This window comes from Myotis brandtii, unplaced genomic scaffold (assembly GCF_000412655.1).
Source record: "Myotis brandtii unplaced genomic scaffold, ASM41265v1 scaffold103, whole genome shotgun sequence".
Taxonomy (NCBI): domain Eukaryota; kingdom Metazoa; phylum Chordata; class Mammalia; order Chiroptera; family Vespertilionidae; genus Myotis; species Myotis brandtii.
The window spans coordinates 2,985,786-3,005,945 of record NW_005353460.1 but is presented as its reverse complement, the minus strand read 5'-3'; the positions used below and the strand labels follow the sequence as shown (position 1 = coordinate 3,005,945).

General features: G+C 37.9%; 1 protein-coding gene across 1 annotated transcript in view; it reads left to right on the top strand.

Annotated features, from left to right (window-relative positions):
* The window catches only part of LOC102252516 (disintegrin and metalloproteinase domain-containing protein 18-like), a 79,026-nt gene that overhangs the window by 47,576 nt on the left and 11,290 nt on the right, over positions 1-20,160 (top strand). Inside the window, exons 15-17 of the mRNA XM_005856514.2 lie at positions 73-262; positions 2,047-2,127; positions 15,544-15,658. Of these exons, the coding sequence (XP_005856576.2) occupies positions 73-262; positions 2,047-2,127; positions 15,544-15,658 (386 nt within the window). The remainder of the gene's footprint in view (positions 1-72; positions 263-2,046; positions 2,128-15,543; positions 15,659-20,160) is intronic.

Here is a 20,160-nt window from a genome sequence, read left to right as displayed (position 1 = left end):
TATCACACTTATTTGGGATTTGGTATCATTAAAAGAAGACACTATGAGAAATTTTCTGCTTTTCATTTCTAGGGATGTTCTCTGTGGAAAATTAGCTTGTGTTTGGCCACAGAAAAATACTTATAAAAATAATATTCAATCTGCAATTTATTCATATACTCAAGGGCATGTATGCTTATCCATCCCTACTGGATTATCAGTGAGATCAGATGGAAGAGATTATGGCTATGTAGCTGATGGTACTGTGTGTGGCACACAAATGGTAACAAAACATGTTTGTGTATTTTAGCTTTAATAAAGTATGTAATTATCTGATACTATATTCAATGATGACTATCACAATTATACTGAATGAATTGCAACCTGGTACTGTCACTTATTTCCCATATGATATTGAAAAGGTAACCAAACTAAATCTCAGTTATCCAATAACTCTTGTTCAGTTAACTTGTCATCAGTCCTTATCTGAGGAAATATGTATGTGTTTTAAGCATAAGATTGCACTGACAGGTGATTTTGTTTTAGATCTTTGAATTCTAACAGCTTTAAAGCATAAAATTATAATCCTGAGTTTCCAGTTTTCCCTGCTTCATAAAGAAACATAATTGAGCTTTCATATTTCTTAAATCATCTTCTTATGTATTTGACCAAAATGTAAATATGAGAGGATTGGAAGAAGCAAACAAGAAGCCTGTTCTGGGAAAGCATTGTTACAGTGATAATGTACAAGCTTATGTATGCATGCATCTGTACATACATATGAGCATTTACACATGCATCTGTACATACATATGAGCACTTACACATGCATCTGTACATACATAGGAGCATTTACACATGCATCTGTACATACATAGGTGCATTTACACATGCATCTGTACGTACATAAGAGCATAAAATAAAGGGAGAACAAAAGTGGTTCAGAGGCTTAGTTAGCCTGAAAGTATGAGGGCACACATTTCAGAAAACATAAGGCCTCTGAGATTTAAAGAAATTGTAAATCAGTATGTTGCATGTAAATGGCATTCAACACTTGCTGAATTAAAAATAAAATGAAACCTTGACATGGTGAATCAATTAGCTAATTCTTATATCAGGGCTCAGCAATCCTATCCCCTTGGAAAACTTGTTTGCTGTAGTAAGCAGCTCCTTTTTTATTTTTTATTGGGTTGACACTGGTTTATAAGATTATATAGGTTTCAATGGTACATTTTTATGATGCAGATGATCTTCCGTCACCATATATTGGCCCCCTTTACCCTTTGCTACTACCCCACCCCCTGGTAACCTCCATACTGATGTCTGTGAGTTTTTGTTTGCTTTTCTTGTGTGTTCATTTGTTGCTTTTAATTTTTTATACCACATAAGAGTGAAATCATACGGTTCTTAACTTTTTCTGACTGACTTATTTCTGTAGGCAGCTTCTAACATGGCCCTAATGATCCCACTTCCTGGTGTTCATTCCCTGTGTACTTTTAGGGAAATCAAAAGAAAATAAACTAGTAGGATAATTAATAAAAAAAGATAAATGAGGCAGAGTCACATGTCCACATACTAATTACCTGGATTAACCACTTAGACATAACAGGGATTTTATAATGGATACAAATTAACTTAAAATATTTATCTTGCCAGATAAGTCTGATCACTATTATAACAAAGACTCATGATAATTTATAATCCAAAATATTAATTCATGTTTGAAAGCCAAACAAAGCTAATAAATTTTCTTCCAATTTTTGAGGGGCAAATCATTAACATTAACCTAACCTATTATTTATAACACAACATTAATAATTGTAAAAGCCAAAACCAAAATTACATGACATCATCACATCAGCCATGTTAAAGCAAACACCCTCATATTTTTTCCTTAAATTTAATATTGTTTAGAATTTTGTATTGGTATGCCAGTATCATTGTACTAGAATCAGATATGGAATAAAAAATCTCAACTTGAGCATGTATTATGCATAGATAACAATTTTTTTCCATATCAAATTTTCAAATAATTACAAAATACTATGTTTGGATTTTTTTTTTCAGTATTGTGAAAATAAAACCTGCCAAGAAATTGATTTAAAGAAATCTAACTGTAATGCCACTACAAAATGCAAAGGGAATGGGGTAAGTGACTTCTTTTTGTAGTTCTAAACTGCATGTTATTTTTCTGGATAATTCAAAGTAAAAAATATATCCTACTTGAGAGAATTGAGAGTCTACATTACTTTTAAACTGAGCTTGCCTAGAACTAGCTAACTAACATAAAGAAAATCAGCTAAGAAAATTCAAACACTATTAAACTAATTATACACCAATTGTGTATTGAATTTATTGTAAGCACCCTCAACTTATAAATTAGTATCATGTTTAAATTAAAAACATTTATTCTTTCTTAATGCAAATAAATGCATATTTTATATTGTTAACATATTTTGTTCATCCTCATATTCTTCATAACTAAAATTTATGGCTGTATATTATTTTACAGCAAGTATACTTAAAAAACATGTTGCCTTATTAAAGAATTTTTTGTTTTTTATGAAGAGGTTTCTAATAGGAAATATACTTTCTTGTAAAAACTTTTTATTTCTTCTCAACTGCTTTATCTATGTTAATCTGGTAATACAAATTTGTCATTATTTCATATTTAATTTTATTTTCACTTCTTAAAATTTATAATTTTGGTCTTTTGTATGTAGTCAACATTATATGAATGATCCCATATTTACCAAATTTGTCAATATTCAACTTATAAATTTAAAAGTGATTGATTTAGAAGATATAAAATGCCACTATATTGTCTTCAATTTTTTTTATGGGCTATTAAAACAAAGAGGATAGCTATATTTTGTGTGTGTGTGTGTGTGTGTGTGTGTGTGTGTGTGTATTTAATCTTACTGATTATCTTTTTTTCTTTTTATTGTTTATTTTGAGGTAATTATATGTACACAGGATACTGCAAAGATATAAGTATAAAGATGTGCCATGTGCCTTTCTCCTAGTTTCCCCCAATGGTTACATCTTAAATAATTATAGTACAATATCAAAACTGTGAAATTAACATGAGTATAGTGTGTTCACATAGTTCCATGCCCCTGTTATCACAAGTGTAGAATGTATAATGACCACTGCAGTACAGATACAGAACTATACCATCATTACAAAATTCTCATTCTACCTCTTTATAGTCACACCAACTCTTCCTCCTTGCCCCCCCAATGCTTGACAACCACTAATATATTCTCCTGTCCTATAATTTTTGTCATTTCTAGACTGTCATATAAGTTGAATCATATATAAATTATATATATATATATATTTTAACCCAAAACAAAACATAGTTTTACTGATTTCAGAGAGGAAGGGAGAGGGGAAGAGAGATAAAAACATCAATGATGAGAATCACTGATCAGCCGCCTCCTTCCTGCATGTCCCCTACTGGGGATCAAGCCCACAACCCAGGCATGTGCCCTGACCAGGTATCTAACTGTGATCTCCTGGTTTATAGGTCAATGCTCAACCATTGAGCAACACTGGTCAGGCTATTTTTTGTGTGTGTGTTTTGTTTTTCTATAGTTAAAATTGTTGGCCTGATCTTTTGCTTTCTTTTGTTCAATGATCTGTTATCAGGCTCAGCTTTAATATCTGTCATAAAATCTCAAAACAAAGGTATAGATTATAGATTATTTGTTTTATAGGGTATAAATTTTTCTTAATTTATCACTATTTAAGCTCAATTTTTATATTAGACTTTTTGAATGTATTTTTTCTTTTGATAAAGTTTTTTACTGTGAAATAAGACATATAAGAAATAAATTAAGATAACATTTCTATATTTTTTATTTTTCTACATGTTATATTTCACAATTAAAATGTTTTAAAAAGAAAACTATTTAAAAGTAATGAAAATGTCAAATAAAATTTAACTGAATCTAGGGGAAGCAGTGTTTAAATCTCAATGAATCTCAATAACTCTATTATTTACACAAAATTCATGCACAGAGGGGAGGGTGTCCCTCAGCCTGGCCTGCACCCACTCCAATCTGGGACTCTTTGGGGGATGTCCGACTGCCGGTTTAGGCTGATTGGGCCTAAACTGGCAGTCAGACATCCCTCTCACAATCCAGGACTGCTGGCACCTAACCGCTCTTCTGCCTGCCAACCTGATCACCCCCTAACCGCATCTCTGCCAGCCTGATTGACACCTAACTGCTCCCCTGCCAGCCTGATCACCCCCAACTGCCATCCCCTGCCAGCCCAATCATCCCCAACTGCCCTTCCCTGCTGGCCTGGTCCCCCACAACTGCCCTCCCCTGCCAGCCTGGTCCCCCACAACTGCCATCCACTGCAGGCCTGATTACCCCCAACTCCCCCCCACTGCCGGCCCAATTGCCCACAACTGCCCTCCCCTGCAGGCCTGATCGCCCACAACTGCCCTTCCCTGCTGGCCATCTTGTGGCAGCCATCTTGTGGTGACCATCTTGTGACAACGTCACACGAGGGCATTGCAGGAGGGCGTGACGCCCCCTAGGCTTTTATTATATAGGATTACAATTCAATTTTATGAGCATATAGTTATTCAGAAATTTCATTAATTGTGATATGTGGGCAGTTAATTAGTGTTGTTCATTTTTCATTCATGAAATACCTTTTTTATTACCAAAACTATATTTTTACTCCTGCTGAAAATTCAACACTTAGGAGTGGTTAGAGCATCTGCCTTCAAGCCAAAGGACCCTGAGTTTGATTCCCAGTCAAGGGCACGTTCCTGGGTTGCAGGTTCAATCATGCATGCAGAAGGCAACCAATTGATGTGTCTCTCACATCAATGTTTCTCTCTCTCTCCCTCTCCCTCCCTTTTATTCTCTCTGGAAATCAATGGAGAAAAATATCCTAAGTTGAGGATTAAAAAACAAAACTAACTATATTTTCAGAGAAGTTTTAGGTTCATAGCAAAATTGAGGGGGAAGTAACAGAGATTTTACATAAATCTCTTGGTCCCACACATGCATTGCTTCCCCCATTATTAACATTATACAGTAAAGTGTTGCATTTGTTGCAATTGATGAGCCTACATTGACACATCATAATCACCTAAAGTCCATAGTTTACATTACAGTTCACCTTTTGTATTGAATATCCTATGAGTTTGGACAACTGTTTAATTACATGTACCTATCATTATGGTATCATCAGATTATTTTCACTAAAATTTTTCCATGCTCCCCCTTTTTATACCTTCCCTACGTTAACCTATGGCAGCGACTAATCTTTTCACTGTCTTCACAGTTTTATCTTTTCTAGAATGTCATTTAGTTGGAAACATTTGGTATGTGGCCTTTTCAGAGTGGCTTCTTTCAATTAACAGTATGCATCTAAGGTTTCTTTATGTCTTTTCATGGCTTAATAGCTCATTTTTACCATGGTTTAAACCATGTAAATCTATGTTGCCTAGATTTATTATGATTTATTTATTCTTTCACCTATTATTTATTTCTTGCATTATCCCTTTATATATTTCCTTTCATTTTTAATGAATTACTATTAAATTCCTTCCCTTATTTTGCCTTGATCAAATAAAAAAGAAATTCTAGGGTATAACTGCTTTTTTTGTTTTGTTTTGTTTTGTTGTGTTTGTGTGTGTGTGTTGTTGTTGTTGTTGTTGTTCTTTTTTGTAACTAATTACCTTGTAATTTTAACATTTTTTATTGTCCTTATTCCTTTATTCTTATACCAAACTTATGTAAAAGTATTTAATCCTGCACACACACTTAAGTCTTGCCCATTTTTGTACTTTTTCATACCGTTCACCTTTCACTTCTAACTTGTGTTTTGTGTAGCTACTTTGACTTTGAGATCCCTAATGGATTGTATGCATTAGCTTATTTTTTAAGAAATATATTTTTATTGATTTCAGAGAGGAAGGGAGAGGGAGAGAGAGAGAAAGAGAGAGAGAGAGAGAGAGAGGCATCAATGATGAGAGAATCATTGATTGACTGCCTCCTGCAGGTCCCCTATTGGGGATTAAGGTCACAACCCAGGCATGTGCCCTTTACTGGAATTGAGCCCTTCAGTCTGCAGGCCTACACTCTATCCGCTGAGCCAAACCAGCTAGGGCAGCTTTTTTTTTCCCCCTAAAAATTATTAGAGATGAAATTATAATACATAGAGATTTGCTATGCTAGAAAATATGTTCTTTCTAATATGACAGTGATGGCGAACCTATGACACGCGTGTCAGGGGTGACACGTGAACTCATTTTTTTGGTTGATTTTTCTTTGTTAAATATATAAAATAAATATCAAATCAAAAATATAAGTCTTTGTTTTACTATGGTTGCAAATATCAAAAAATTTCTATATGTGACATGGCACCAGAGTTAAGGTTTTTCAAAATGCTGACACGCCGAACTCAAAAGGTTCGCCATCACTGTAATATGACATTGCTTTTCTATTTAATGGGAGGGGTGGGCTGCTGGAATACTTTTTCAAAAAGTAGAAAGAAAAGGTATGTGAGAGGTTATACATTTAGAGATGTTGCATATCAACAATGCAAATTTTTGCTGCCTCAAAAAAGATGTTTCCTTTTTTATTCCAGATGAAGTTTTGGAAAGTTCGTTCTAGGTCTGTGAAATATGCCATTTGCATCTCTCGGATGATTAGTGACTTTGAGCATGTTTTCATATGTCTCTTGGCTTTCTGAATGTCCTCTTTTGAAAGGTGTCTATTTAGATCCTTTGCCCATTTTTTGATTGGATTGTTTATCTTCTTTTTGTTAAGTTGTATGAGTTCCCTATAAATTTTGGAGATTAGGCCCTTATCAGATATGACGTTGGCAAATATGTTTTCCCACGCAGTGGGTTTTCTTGTTGTTTTGTTGATGGTTTCTTTTGCTGTGCAGAAGCTTTTTATTTTGATGTAGTCCCATTTGTTCATTTTCTCTTTAGTTTCAACTGCCCTAGGAGCTGTATCAGTGAAGAAATTGCTTTGGCATATGTCTGAGATTTTGTTGCCTTTGGATTCTTCTAGAATTTTTATGGTTTCCTGTCGTACATTTAAGTCCTTTATCCATTTTGAGTTTATTCTTGTGTATGGTGTAAGTTGGTGGTCTAGTTTCATTTTCTTGCATATATCTGTCCAATTTTCCCAACACCATTTATTGAAGAGACTATCTTGGCTCCATTGTATGTTCTTGCCTCCTTTGTCAAATATTAATTGAGCATATTGGTTCGGGCTAATTTCTGGACTCTCTATTCTATTCCACTGATCTATATGTCTGTTCTTGTGCCAGTACCAGGCAGTTTTGAGAACAGTGGCTTTGTAATACAGCTTGATATCTGGCATTGAGATCCCACCTACTTTGTTCTTTCTCAGGATCGCTGCAGCTATTCGGGGTCTTTTTTTATTCCAGATGAATTTTTGGAGAGTTCGTTCTAGATCTTTGAAGTAGGCCATTGGTATTTTAATGGGAAGTGCGTTGAATTTATAGATTGCTTTGGGTAGTATGGACATTTTAATGATGTTGATTCTACCAATCCAAGAACATGGTATGTTCTTCCATCTCTTTATGTCTTCCTCTATCTCTTTTTTCAACGTCCTGTAGTTTTCTGAGTAGAGGTCTTTTACCTCTTTAGTTAAGTTTATTCCTAGGTAGCTTAATTTTTTTGGTGCGATGGTAAATGGGATTGTTTTTATAATCTCTCTTTCTGAAAGTTCACTATTGGTGTATAGAAATGCCTCAGATTTCTTGGGGTTAATTTTGTATCCTGCTACATTGCCAAATTCATGTATTAAGTCTAGTAGTTTTTTGATGGAGTCTCTAGGGTTTTGTATGTATAATATCATGTCGTCTGCAAATAAGGACAGTTTTACTTCCTCTTTTCCAATTTGGATGCCTTTTATTTCTTCTTCTTGTCTAATTGCAATGGCTAATACTTCCAGGACTATGTTGAAGAGGAGTGGCGAGAGTGGGCATCCCTGTCTTGTTCCTGTTCTTAGGGGAAATGGTGTTAGTTTTTGTCCATTGAGTATGATGTTGGCTGTGGGTTTGTCATATATGGCTTTTATTATGTTGAGGTATGATCCTTCTATTCCCACCTTGCTGAGAGTTTTTATCAAAAATGGGTGTTGGATTTTGTCGAATGCTTTTTCTGCATCAATTGATATGACCATGTGGTTTTTTTCTTTCAATTTGTTTATGTGATGTATTACGTTTATTGATTTACGGATGTTGTACCATCCTTGCATTCCTGGGATAAATCCTACTTGGTCATGGTGTATGATCTTTCTGATGTACTGTTGGATCCGATTTGCTAAGATTTTGTTGAGGATTTTGGCATCTATGTTCATGAGGGATATTGGCCTGTAATTCTCTTTCATTGTGTTGTCTTTACCTGGTTTTGGTATTAGGGTGATGCTGGCTTCATAGAATGAGCTTGGAAGTGTTCCTTCCTCCTGAATTTTTTGTAGTAGTCTGAGGAGGATAGGTTTTAGTTCTTCCTTGAAAGTTTGGTAAAACTCCCCTGAGAAGCCATCTGGTCCTGGGCTTTTGTTTGCTGGGAGCTTTTTGATGACTGCTTCAATTTCTTCCATAGTTATTGGCCTATTGAGATTTTTAGATTCTTCCTGATTGAGTTTTGGAATGTTGTATTTTCCTAGGAATTTGTCCATTTCCTCCAGGTTGTCTAGTTTGTTGGAGTAGAGCTGTCCATAGTATTGTTTAACAATCATTTGTATTTCTGTGGGGTCTGTTGTTATTTCGCCTCTATCGTTTCTGATTTGGTTTATTTGGGTCCTCTCTCTTTGCTTCTTGGTGAGCCTGGCTAGAGGTTTGTCGATCTTGTTTATCCTTTCAAAGAACCAGCTCTTGGTTTCATTGATTTTCTGTATTGTTTTTTTGGTCTCTATGTCATTTATTTCTGCTCTAATCTTTATTATCTCCTTCCTTCTGCTCACTCTGGGGTTTTCTTGTTGCTCTCTTTCTAATTCTTTGAGTTGTAGAGTTAGATGATTTACTACCATTTTTTCTTGTTTTTTGAGGTAGGCCTGTAGAGCTATAAACTTCCCTCTCAGGACTGCTTTCATTGTGTCCCATAGGTTTTGGATTGTTGTGTTTTCATTGTCATTAGTGTCCAGGATGTTTTTAATTTCTTCTTTGATGTCATTGGTAACCCAATCAATATTTAATAACATGCTATTCAGCTTCCAAGTGTTTGAGTATTTTGGGTTGTTTTTATTGTAGTTTATTTCTAACATTATGCCATCGTGGTCTGAGAAGAAGCTTTTTATGATTTCAATCTTCTTGAATTTGTGGAGACTTTGCTTGTGACCCAATATGTGGTCTATTTTTGAATATGTCCCATGAGCACCTGAGAGGAATGTATATTCCATGGCTTTGGGGTGAAGTGTTCTGAAGATGTCAATTAAGTCCATCTGATCTAGTGAGTCATTTAGGATTGCTGTTTCTTTGCTGATTGTTTGTCTAGCGGGCTTATCCAGTGGTGTCAGTGGTGTATTAAAGTCCCCTACTATGATTGTATTGTTGTCGATCTCTCCTTTGATATCTTCCAGGAGTTTTTTTATGTATTTGGGTGCTCCTGCATTGGGTGCATATATGTTTACCAGGGTTATATCTTCTTGTTGTATTGATCCCTTTAGTATTATGAAGTGGCCTTCCTTATCTCTTGTTATGGCCTTCACTTTGAGGTCTATTTTGTCGGATATAAGTATTGCTACCCCAGCTTTCTTTTCCTTTCCATTTGCGTGAAAGATATTTTTCCATCCCTTCACTTTCAGTCTGTGTGAGTCCCTTCTAATGAGGTGGGTCTCTTGTAGACAGCAAATGTATGGGTCATGTTTTTTTATCCATTCAGCCACTCGATGTCTTTTGATTGGACCATTTAGTCCATTTACGTTTAAAGTTATTATTGAAAGGTACTTGTTTGTAGCCATTTCTATTTTTTTGTGGCTGTTTTCTTTCTGGGCTTTTTATTTCTTCTTTTTACACCAGTCCCTTTAGCATTTCTTGCATTGCTGGCTTGGTGGTGATAAACTCCCTTAGCCTTTTTTTGTCTGTGAAGCTTCTTATTTCCCCTTCAATTTTGAATGATAGCCTTGCTGGATAGAGTATTCTTGGATTCAGTCCTTTGCTTTGCATCACTTTGTAGATTTCCGTCCATTCTGTTCTGTCCTGATGTGTTTCTGTTGAGAAATCATTTGATAATCTAATGGGAGATCCCTTGTATGTAACTTTCCATCTCTCTCTTGCAGCCTTTAAGATTCTCTCTTTGTCCTGAACATTTGCCATCATAATTATAATGAGTCTTGGTGTGGGTCTTTTCGGGTTCATCTTGTTTGGTACTGTCTGTGCTTATCTGACTTTTTTCTTTCCCACATCAGGGAAGTTTTCTGACATTATTTCTTCAAATAGGTTTTCTAACCCTTGTTCCTCTTCCTGTTGTTCTGGCACCCCTATTACTCGTATGTTGTTTCGTTTCATGTTGTCCCATAGCTCCCTTAGACTCTCCTCCTGTCTTTTAATTTTTTTTCTCCAATTGCAGATCAGTTTGGGTGTGTTTTGCTTCCCTGTCTTGTAATTCACTAATTCAGTCCTCTGCTTCTAGTCTACTGTTGAAAACTACCATGGTGTCTTTTTTGCAGCTATATCACTCTTCATTTCTTCTTGATTCTTACATAAGTTGTTGATTTTTTCATCCATCCGGTTTATGAACCGTTTGATGCTTATTATGAATTCTTTTTCTGACATATTGCATACCTCTGTTTCACTAGGCTTCTTTTCTGGCAATTCCTCCTTTTCTTTCCTTTGGGCATTTCTTTGTCTACCCATTTTTGGTCTCTCTGACTGATCTAGATGTCGAGTTGTGCAGGGGCTGCTCCTTGGGTGGCAGTGGCTCCTCGGGCTGCAGTTGCTCCTCAAGCGGTCGCACTAGCGGCTGCTCCTCAGTTGGCAGTGTCTCCTCCTGTGAGTTCTGTTTACAGCAGTGGTATCTCCTCTGGCTGGTGGGGGAGGCTGCTCTCACAGCTGCTGTTCCTTAGACGGGGGTGGGCTAATCACATGTCAGCTGCTCCTCACATGGGGATGGACTACTTACGTGGCTGCTGCTCTTTGGATGGGTTGGCTGCATGCTGCTGCTGATCTTCAGATGGGGTGGGCTGCTCGTGAGGCCGCAGCTCCTTGGACAGGGGCAGGTTGTTTTCAGGGCTGCTGCTCCTTGGATGGGGGACAGGCTGCTTGTGCAGCTGCTGCTCCTCAGGCAGGAGTGAGCTGCACATGCAGCTGCTACTCCTTGGACAGGGGTGCTGCTCCTCACCTGTCTGCTGCTCATCCAACAAGTGTAGGCTGCTTGGGTGGCTGCTGCTCCTCGAATGGGGGCGGGCTGCTCGCAGCACTGCAGTTCCTCGAACAAGTATGGGTTGCTCACACAGCTGATGCTCCTCTGATGGGGGCAGGCTGCTCACACAGCTGCTGCTCCTCAAATGGGAGTAGGCTGCTTGTGCGGTTGCTGCTCCTCAGATGGGGGCAGGTTGCTTGCACAGTTGCTGCTCCTTAGACAGGTGCAGGCTGCTCACATGTCTGCTGCTCATGTGGTTGCAGTGCTCTGGTCTAAAGCGTTGGGCTGGTCAGAGGGGAGCATGCTTCAAAACTCGCAGGAGCCTGTGCCTGGGGTGGCTGGAGTCCCGTTGACTGTAGGACCACAGCTGAGGTATCAGGTCCCTGGCAGGGGTGGCTGTAGAGTCCCAGGTGTTATCTGAGGGCACCCTGGGTGGAGGTGAGGCTGGGCTCCCAGTTATAGCAGCTCTCCCCTTCAAAAAGGCGAGGCCTCTGAGGACAAGCTGGCCTCCTGGTACTGTTTGCAATGGTAGTAGAGGCTGCCTAGTTAGGCGAGTCCGGTTAGCCTGCCTCAGAAGGTCCTGCAGGATCTAACTGTGCCACACACACACACACACACACACCCCATATACAACCACACAATCCTCTTTTGCTCCCTCACTCATTCACATTCTCTCCCTCACTGCCACTACCTGTATTTGGGTCTGGGATGTTATTGACCCATTCAGGGATGGAGTTTCCTCTCCAGGTGTCTGGTTATGTGGCTCACTCTCTAGCACCTTGGCCAGACAGGATAAAATTCACCTCGACAAGACACAACACAATGGAAGGTGTCTTGTTATGAGGCTCGCTCTCTAGCACCTGGCCAGACAGGATAAAATTCACCTCAACAAGACACAACACAAAGGGAACAAAGCACAAATGTATGCATGACACCAATAACCCCAATATAAGTGAATAAGTGACCACCTGAGCAAAGAGAATTAGGGGAGAGAAAAGAAAGCACAAATGATATCAAAGAGAGAGAAAAAGATGAGAGAGAAAAGAAAAAGCAAGATAAAGGAGAAAAAAATATATATATATGGAAAACACCCCAGAACCAATAGATAAATAAAAAAATATATACAAACACCCAGCAAAGAGGGTGGGGGCAGAATCTGTAGAGGCTGAGCTTATATACAGAAAATAAGGTTAAGAATTAGATGAATATGGGGAGGACCACAAGTCAGTACAGAGGAAGTATAAAGGGGAGGAGTGGATAAGAAGAAAGAGAATGAGAGGAAAAGAATAATAATAAATTTACAAAAAAATGATTTCAAAAATGGTATAAAAATAGCAAATAAAAATAAGATAAAATAGAGTGATGGGAAAATAATGTGAAAAGAAATAGAAAATAAAGCAACAAACAAAAACAGGAAAACAAAGAAAAAAGAAAAAAAGAGAAAATAATAATAAAAAAACTTAAAAAAAATGAAAAAGTGAAGTGTCATTCCTTTGGCTGGCTTAAGAACCCTGTCTTCTGGACTGTACTATTTCTCAGTTTCCTGTTGATGGGACTGAAGGTCTCTCTTTAGACTGGTCCCTGTGGACTCTCAGGGACTATTCAGATTTTTTTTTTAATTCTTTGTACAATTCAGGGTGGAATCTGGGTGTGGTTGTATTGGTTGCCCAGAGACTGGAGGGAGGGGCTATCTCTTCAGGACAAAATGGCTGCCCAGCTCCAGGCTCAGGTATGACTCAGCACCAAACTTGCTGCCTCTTCTCCTAGACCCCCACCTCTCCCCAGATTCCACAAGTCACACCTTCTCCTGCATCTCAGCCATGGGTAAGTGTCTGTATCTGAAAGGTCCTGTGAACTAGGTTCAGTGAAGAAAAGCACAGGCCACAGAGAGGGGAAGGACTTCGCCTCTGTGACCTTCTCTCCTGCCAGCACTGCGCGGTCTGGTCAGCCCTTAAGGCTGCCCCCTCTGAGCTCAGCCTTTCGTGACTGTGGACCCAGATCTAGAATCCCCTGCCTCCAGCAGTCCTGTGGACCTTCTTTCCACAGTCAGACGCTCCGCCTGTTCCCAGGGACGCGGCTTGGTGCTGTGCAGATTCCCTTTAACCTTCTGGACTCAGAGGCCTGGCAGACTCTCCTGCCCAGATCCTTGATTTTACCTTTCTCCAGGGATCCTCTGCCCTTTCTGGCTACAAACTGTCTCACCAGCTGAGTCTCCTTCGCCAATTTGGCTTGGATGTTATTCGTTTCAGCTGCTCATTCTATTTGCTCTGGGACAAGGCTCAGGACACGTCCATCTATTCTGCTGCCATTTTGTCTCTCCTCTGAAATCACTTTTTATATGTAGGGAAAAGGTTTTAAAATTTGGATAACCTTCAAACACAAACAATTTATTAGTATGACTGTAAATGGAAAGGACACAGCATCTATAGAATTATATTAAATGTCTATACAATTTAATATTATGAGTCTATTTTTTAAATATGCCAATCCTGTGTCTATACAGAAAGACAGGAAAATAGGTTCATGGTATAACATTAGTGATATTAGTTTGGCAAAAAACTATGAATGTGTGGAATGTGTGTTGATGTATGTTTGTGGATGTGGGTATCAATGTTTATATATGAATATATATGAATGAAATGCAGAAAATGCTTAGCAGTGGGGGGTGGAAGTTAGTGAGGACTCTTTCAGTTCTATATATTTTAATTTCACAAAATTTTATTTGTTTTACTTTAAAATGAAAATTAATAGTAAACCATTCAAATAGAAAAGCATAAGTAACATGTGAACTGCACAGAATGTAAACGGTTAGTGATGCAAGCTTTTCATAAAGTTTTATTTTATAGTTCATTTGAAAAAAATTTTGCATCTAGTTTGGAAAATATATTCACTTAAAATGAAACACATATTGTTTCATAATAGTGTTGAATTTCTAAAAAGGGCTGGGATAAGAAATTAAAGTGGCCAAGTCAATTGATGGTAATTTTATTGCAATATTTTGGGTAGAGATTAAAGAAATTAAATGTGGAAGTGGGAAAAGCAAATATTTTGAAAATAAATTGATATAATATTTGTGAAAAATTCTAACATCACCCAATGATATGCTTTCTTCTGTGATTGACATGTACATAATTTTTTTGAATCAGACGATTACTGGAATTAGTGGGTAGTCACATTGTAAGATTTAAAAATATGTCAAATCATTCTATTGTACACCTGAAATTAATATAACCAATATAAGATTGTATACCAACTATAGTTAAATTAAAATAATTTTAAAAATGATTATGAAGACAAAGTACTTATTAAAAACAGTCAAAATGTAAAGGCCAGATATATACTATCATGTAGGTAGTGATGTCATTCACTATTATGCTGTCAAAATTGTCACTACTTTTTCTAACCTATTTCTCATATTACAGTCATGCACCACATAACAACATTTCTGTCAATGGCAGCATCTGAGACAGTGGTCCCATAAGATTAAATGGAGCTGAAAAATTACTATTACCCATGACATTGTAGCTGTCTTAACCGTGGGAGCTTCATAGCATAGTGCATTACTCACATGTTGTAGTGTTGCTGGTATAAAGAAATCTAATGTGTTGACAGTTGTATAAAAGTATACCACAATTGCATACAGTACATAATGTTAGAGAATCATTATAAACAACTATAATACTGATTTATGTATTTACACTGTACTTTTAATCATGATGTTAGAGAGTACTCTTTCTACATATTAAAAATGTTTGCTGTAAAACAGTATGCCATACATACTGGCAGCAGCCTCATGCTACTTGTGTTTATCACATTTCCTGATTACATCATTTTCTCTTGTGCCTGATTTGATCTTGTGTACTTTTTCACATTAACGTGCTGTATAGGCGTGTAGCCTAATAGCAATAGGCTATACCATATAGCCTAGATGTGTAGTAAGCTATCTACCATCTATGATCGTGTAGGTGTACACATGTTGTACACCTATGATGTTTACACAATGACAAAATCATTTAACCATGCATTTCTCAGAATGTATCTTTGTTAAAAGAATAGGACAGAGTATATTATTTAAAAACTTTAAAAAATAATGATTTTACTCTTTTGAATTTAGGCATGTAAATACTAACACGATACTAATATATACAGTCTAACATAATTTAGAGTGATTGTATGTTTTTATATTTTAGATATGTAATAATTTGGGCAATTGCCATTGCTTTCCTGGCTATCGGCCTCCAGATTGTGAATTTCAAATAGGTTCACCAGGAGGAAGTATTGATGATGGAAATGTTCAGAAATCTGGTGAGTAAAAATTAAACTTTGAAAACAAAAATAGAGTTTTATTTTATTAAATAAAGAAATGTACTGCCAAGTCATATCTTTCATTATCTTTTGAGTAATTAAAAATTATCATGAAGAGTGGCTTTAATTAAATTACTGTCAAACAAAATTTGTAATGAGAATTTTTTTTCAGAGATACTGACTTTTAATAATCTTAGTAAAATTAGTTAGAATATTGTACTGTTAAATTTCAATAAATATCATAATATGAATTCAAAATAAATTCAAATATGGAATAACAAGCACTATACAAATGATTTGCATTCCAAAATATAAAAAATTGTAGGTTATTAAAAAACAAGCAAAGCATAAGGTTTTTATTCAGAATTACATTTTGAAAATAACATTTAGCAAAATAGAAATACACATATTTATTAAAAAATAATAGCAAACCATATTTTATACTTTCTCTTGTTCCCATAAATAAACACAAGAGCCATAAGCTATTTATTGATTCAACCATTCATTTATTTATTAATACCCTTTCTCCACAAACATGTTATTAAGTATCTGGTAAGGCAATAAAATTTAGATCCACATTTTAGTATGTCTACTCTTGCAGCAATGTGGAAAAGGGATGTTATAATGTGAGTCTGAATTAAGATAAATTATTTGAAAGGCAATTGTGTTACTTATAAAGACCTGAAGTAAATAATGAAATTGAAGATAAATAAGTCGCTACATAATATCAAATATTTGTGAGTAACAATGAATAAGGCATGGTCAGTTGTATTTGGTACATAGAGAAGAATGTGTAATGATGATATATCATGTTTGCATAAAATAATCTGAGGATAGACACATCATAAGATAATGAATCTAGTTTTGAATAACTAGAGTTTAGTTTACCTGTGGAAGAATCCATGTGATAATATCTGTGAGAAGCCATGGGAATTTGATAATAATGTTTCCAACTCAGTAGGGACATCAAGAATTGGTATTCCTTTGTTAGTTTATAATTAATTTAATTCATAGGATGACATAAAAGTATACACTGTTATAAACAATAAGAGATTTGGATATAATTTCAGGAAACAGCAATATTTCAGAAACAATGTCTGAGATTACTAGTGATTTTTAAAAGAAAGATCATAAAGAGGAGTAGTCACAAAGACTTTTGCCATGATGTACTAATAATATAAAATTACGTGTGATATTTTTATAAGGCAATAGTATTAGATTATGATTCTAGAAATAAGAGAAACACATGATACTCATCATTGCATGTTTATGGCGTGATACAATCATTCTTATGTGTAACAAAATTCAGGTGAAAATGAAAAAAGAGAGAGTGAATGTACAGAAAAAAATATTTTTAAAAATAATGTTACCAAATTTCCTAAACAAGATGAAAAAAGTTAACACTCAGATATATGAATCTACATAAACCTCAAGCAAAATAAATTAATTAAATTTAAACCTAGTGCACATCAAACATTATCTAGCACAGACCACATTAGGACACAAAACAAGTCTTGATAAATTCAAGAAGATTGATATTATATCAAGCATCTTCTCTGACCACTATTGTAAGACACTAGAAATCAATTAGAAAAACAACTGAAAAATAAACAAACATATGGAAGTTAAATAACATGTTACTAAACAATGAATGGGTCATCAATGAGATCAAGGAAGAAATCAAAGGTTACCTTGAGACAAATGAAAATGAACACAGAACAATCAAAAATCTATGGGACACAGTGAAAGCAATCTTAAGAGGTAAATTCATAGCAACACAGATCTACATTAAAAAGCAAGAAAAATCTCAATCTAACCTTACACCTACAGGAACTAGAAAAAGAACAACTAACAAAGCTCAAAGTAAAATAGAAGAAAAGAAATAAAGATTAGAGAAGAAATAAGTGACATAGAGATTAAAAAATACAAAAGATCAATTAAACCAAGAGCTGATTCTGTGAAAAGATAAACAAGATTGACAAATCTTTAACCAAACTCATAAAAAAAGCCCTCACCAGTGTGGTGCAATGGTTAGAGTGTGGGCCCATTCACCAAAATATCGTGGGTTCAATTCCCAGTCAAGGGAACATACCTGGGCTTCAAGATCATCCCAGCCCTGTGCTGGAGACAACCGATCTCTCTCTCTCTCTCTCTCTCTCTCTCTCTCTCTCTCCCCTATTCCCTTCCTTCCACTCTCTCTTAAAAAGCAATTGGGGGGGGGGGGGGGGAGAATATGTTCAGGTGAGGATTAACAAAAAAAAACAAAAAAAGAAAGATGACCCAAATAAAATCAGAAACAAGAGATATAACAACTGACAACACAGATATACAAAGGAGTGTAAAAAATATCCTATATAGCCCTGACCGGTTTGGCTCAGTGGATAGAGCATCGGCCTTCTGACTGAAGGGTCCCGGGTTCTATTCCGGTCAAGGGCATGTACCTTGGTTGCGGGCACATCCCCAGTAGGGAGCATGCAGGAGGCAGCTGATCGATGTTCCTCTCTCATCAATGTTTCTAACTCTCTATCCCTCTCCCTTCCTCTCTGTAAAAAATCAATAAAACATATTTTAAAAAAATCCTATATAATAAAAGGGCAATATGCAAATCGACCCAGTACAGGATGACCAGTTGCTATGACATGCACTGACCACCAAGGGGCAGACGCTCAATGAAGAAACTGCCCCTTGTTGGTCAGTGTGCTCCCACAGGGAGAAAGCCGCTCAGCCACAAGCTGGGCTGACGGCAGCACTAAGGATGTCCAACTGTGGCTTAGGCCTGCTCCCTGGACCTAAGCCATCAGTCAGACATCCCCCGAGGGCTTTCGGACTGGTAAAGGGTGCAGGCCAGTTGAGGGGACCTCCCATGCCCCTCCATGCACCGGGCCTCTAATCCTATCTAATAATAGAGAAACATGGTAATTAACCGTAACTTCGCTACCCTTCCCATTGGCTAATCAGCGAGATATGCAAATTAACTGCCAACCAAGATGGCGGCCGGCAGCCACGCAGCTGAAGCAAACATGAGGCTTGCTTGCTCCATTGACGGAGAAAGCCAAGGTTCCCCACCTGCCGCAGCCCAGCTCTGAGCTCCAGATGCAACAATGTTGCAATTATAGAAGCTAAACAAACCCAGAAACCTGCTTTCAGCCGCCAGCGGGATCAGAGCTTAGAGTGCCAGTGATGGCAACAGAGTTTCAATTATAGAAGCTAAACAAACTCAGATACCTGCTTTCAGCCAGCCACAGCCTCAGAGCTGGAGCTGGCTCTCAGCTCCAGTGACAGCTATAGAAGGTAAATAAATCCCAGAATAAAAAAAAAAGAAAGAAAAAAGAGGCTGGGAGCTTCAGTCGCCCACCAGCCTGAAAACAACCCTCAGCCCCTCACCAAGACTGGCCAGGCACCCCAGTGGGGACCCCTACCCTGAAGGGGGTGTGACCAGCTGCAAACAGCCATCAGCCCGTCATCCAGGCTGGCCAGGCACCCAAGCGGGACCCCCACCTTGATCCGGATCACCCTTCAGGGCAAACCAGCCGGCCCCCACCCATGAACCAGGCCTCTATCCTATATAGTAAAAGGGTAATATGCAAACTGACCCTAACAACAAAAAGACTGGGAATGACTGGTCACTATGACACACACTGACCACCAGGGGGCAGACGCTCAGTGCAGGAGCTGCCCTCTGGTGGTCAGTGTGCTCTCACAGTGGGGAGCTCTGCTCAGCCACAAGCCAGGCTGATGGCTGCCAGTACAGCGGTGGTGGTGGGAGCCTCTCCTGCCTCCTTAGCAGCAATAAGGATGTCCGACTGCCAATCAGGATGAGTATGCAAATTAACCCAACAAAGATGTAGGTTAATTTGCATACGCACCCACAGAGTGAAGACTGAAGAGGCTTGGCTTCTCCGCTGCAGCCAGACCAAATGCCTGAGTCCCAGGTGCTGGAGGAAAACCAGTACCAGCAGCCAGGGGAAGGAAGGCCTATTGAGCGTACCTTCGTTCAACAGGTTTTAAATCTACACTAATAAAAGAGAAACATGCAAATTGGTGTCACTCCACTACACCCACCAGGCAATCAGGATGAGTATGCAAATTAACCCAACAAAGATGTAGGTTAATTTGCATACGCACCCACAGAGTGAAGACTGAAGAGGCTTGGCTTCTCCGCTGCAGCCAGACCAAATGCCTGAGTCCCAGGTGCTGGAGGAAAACCAGTACCAGCAGCCAGGGGAAGCAAGGCCTATTGAGCGAACCTTCGTTCAACAGGCTTCTAGTCTACACTAATAAAAGAGAAACATGGTAATTGGCGTACGACCGCTACCCTTCCCATTGGCTAATCAGGGAGATATGTAAATTAACTGACAGCCAAGATGGCGGCCGGCAGCCAGGCAGCTTAAAGCGAACATGAGGCTTGCTTCCTTCATTGAAGGAGAAAGCCAACGTTCCCCGCCTGCTGCTGCCAGCCTCTGAGCTGGCAGTTTGAAACTTTGTAACACTTTCAGCCGGCC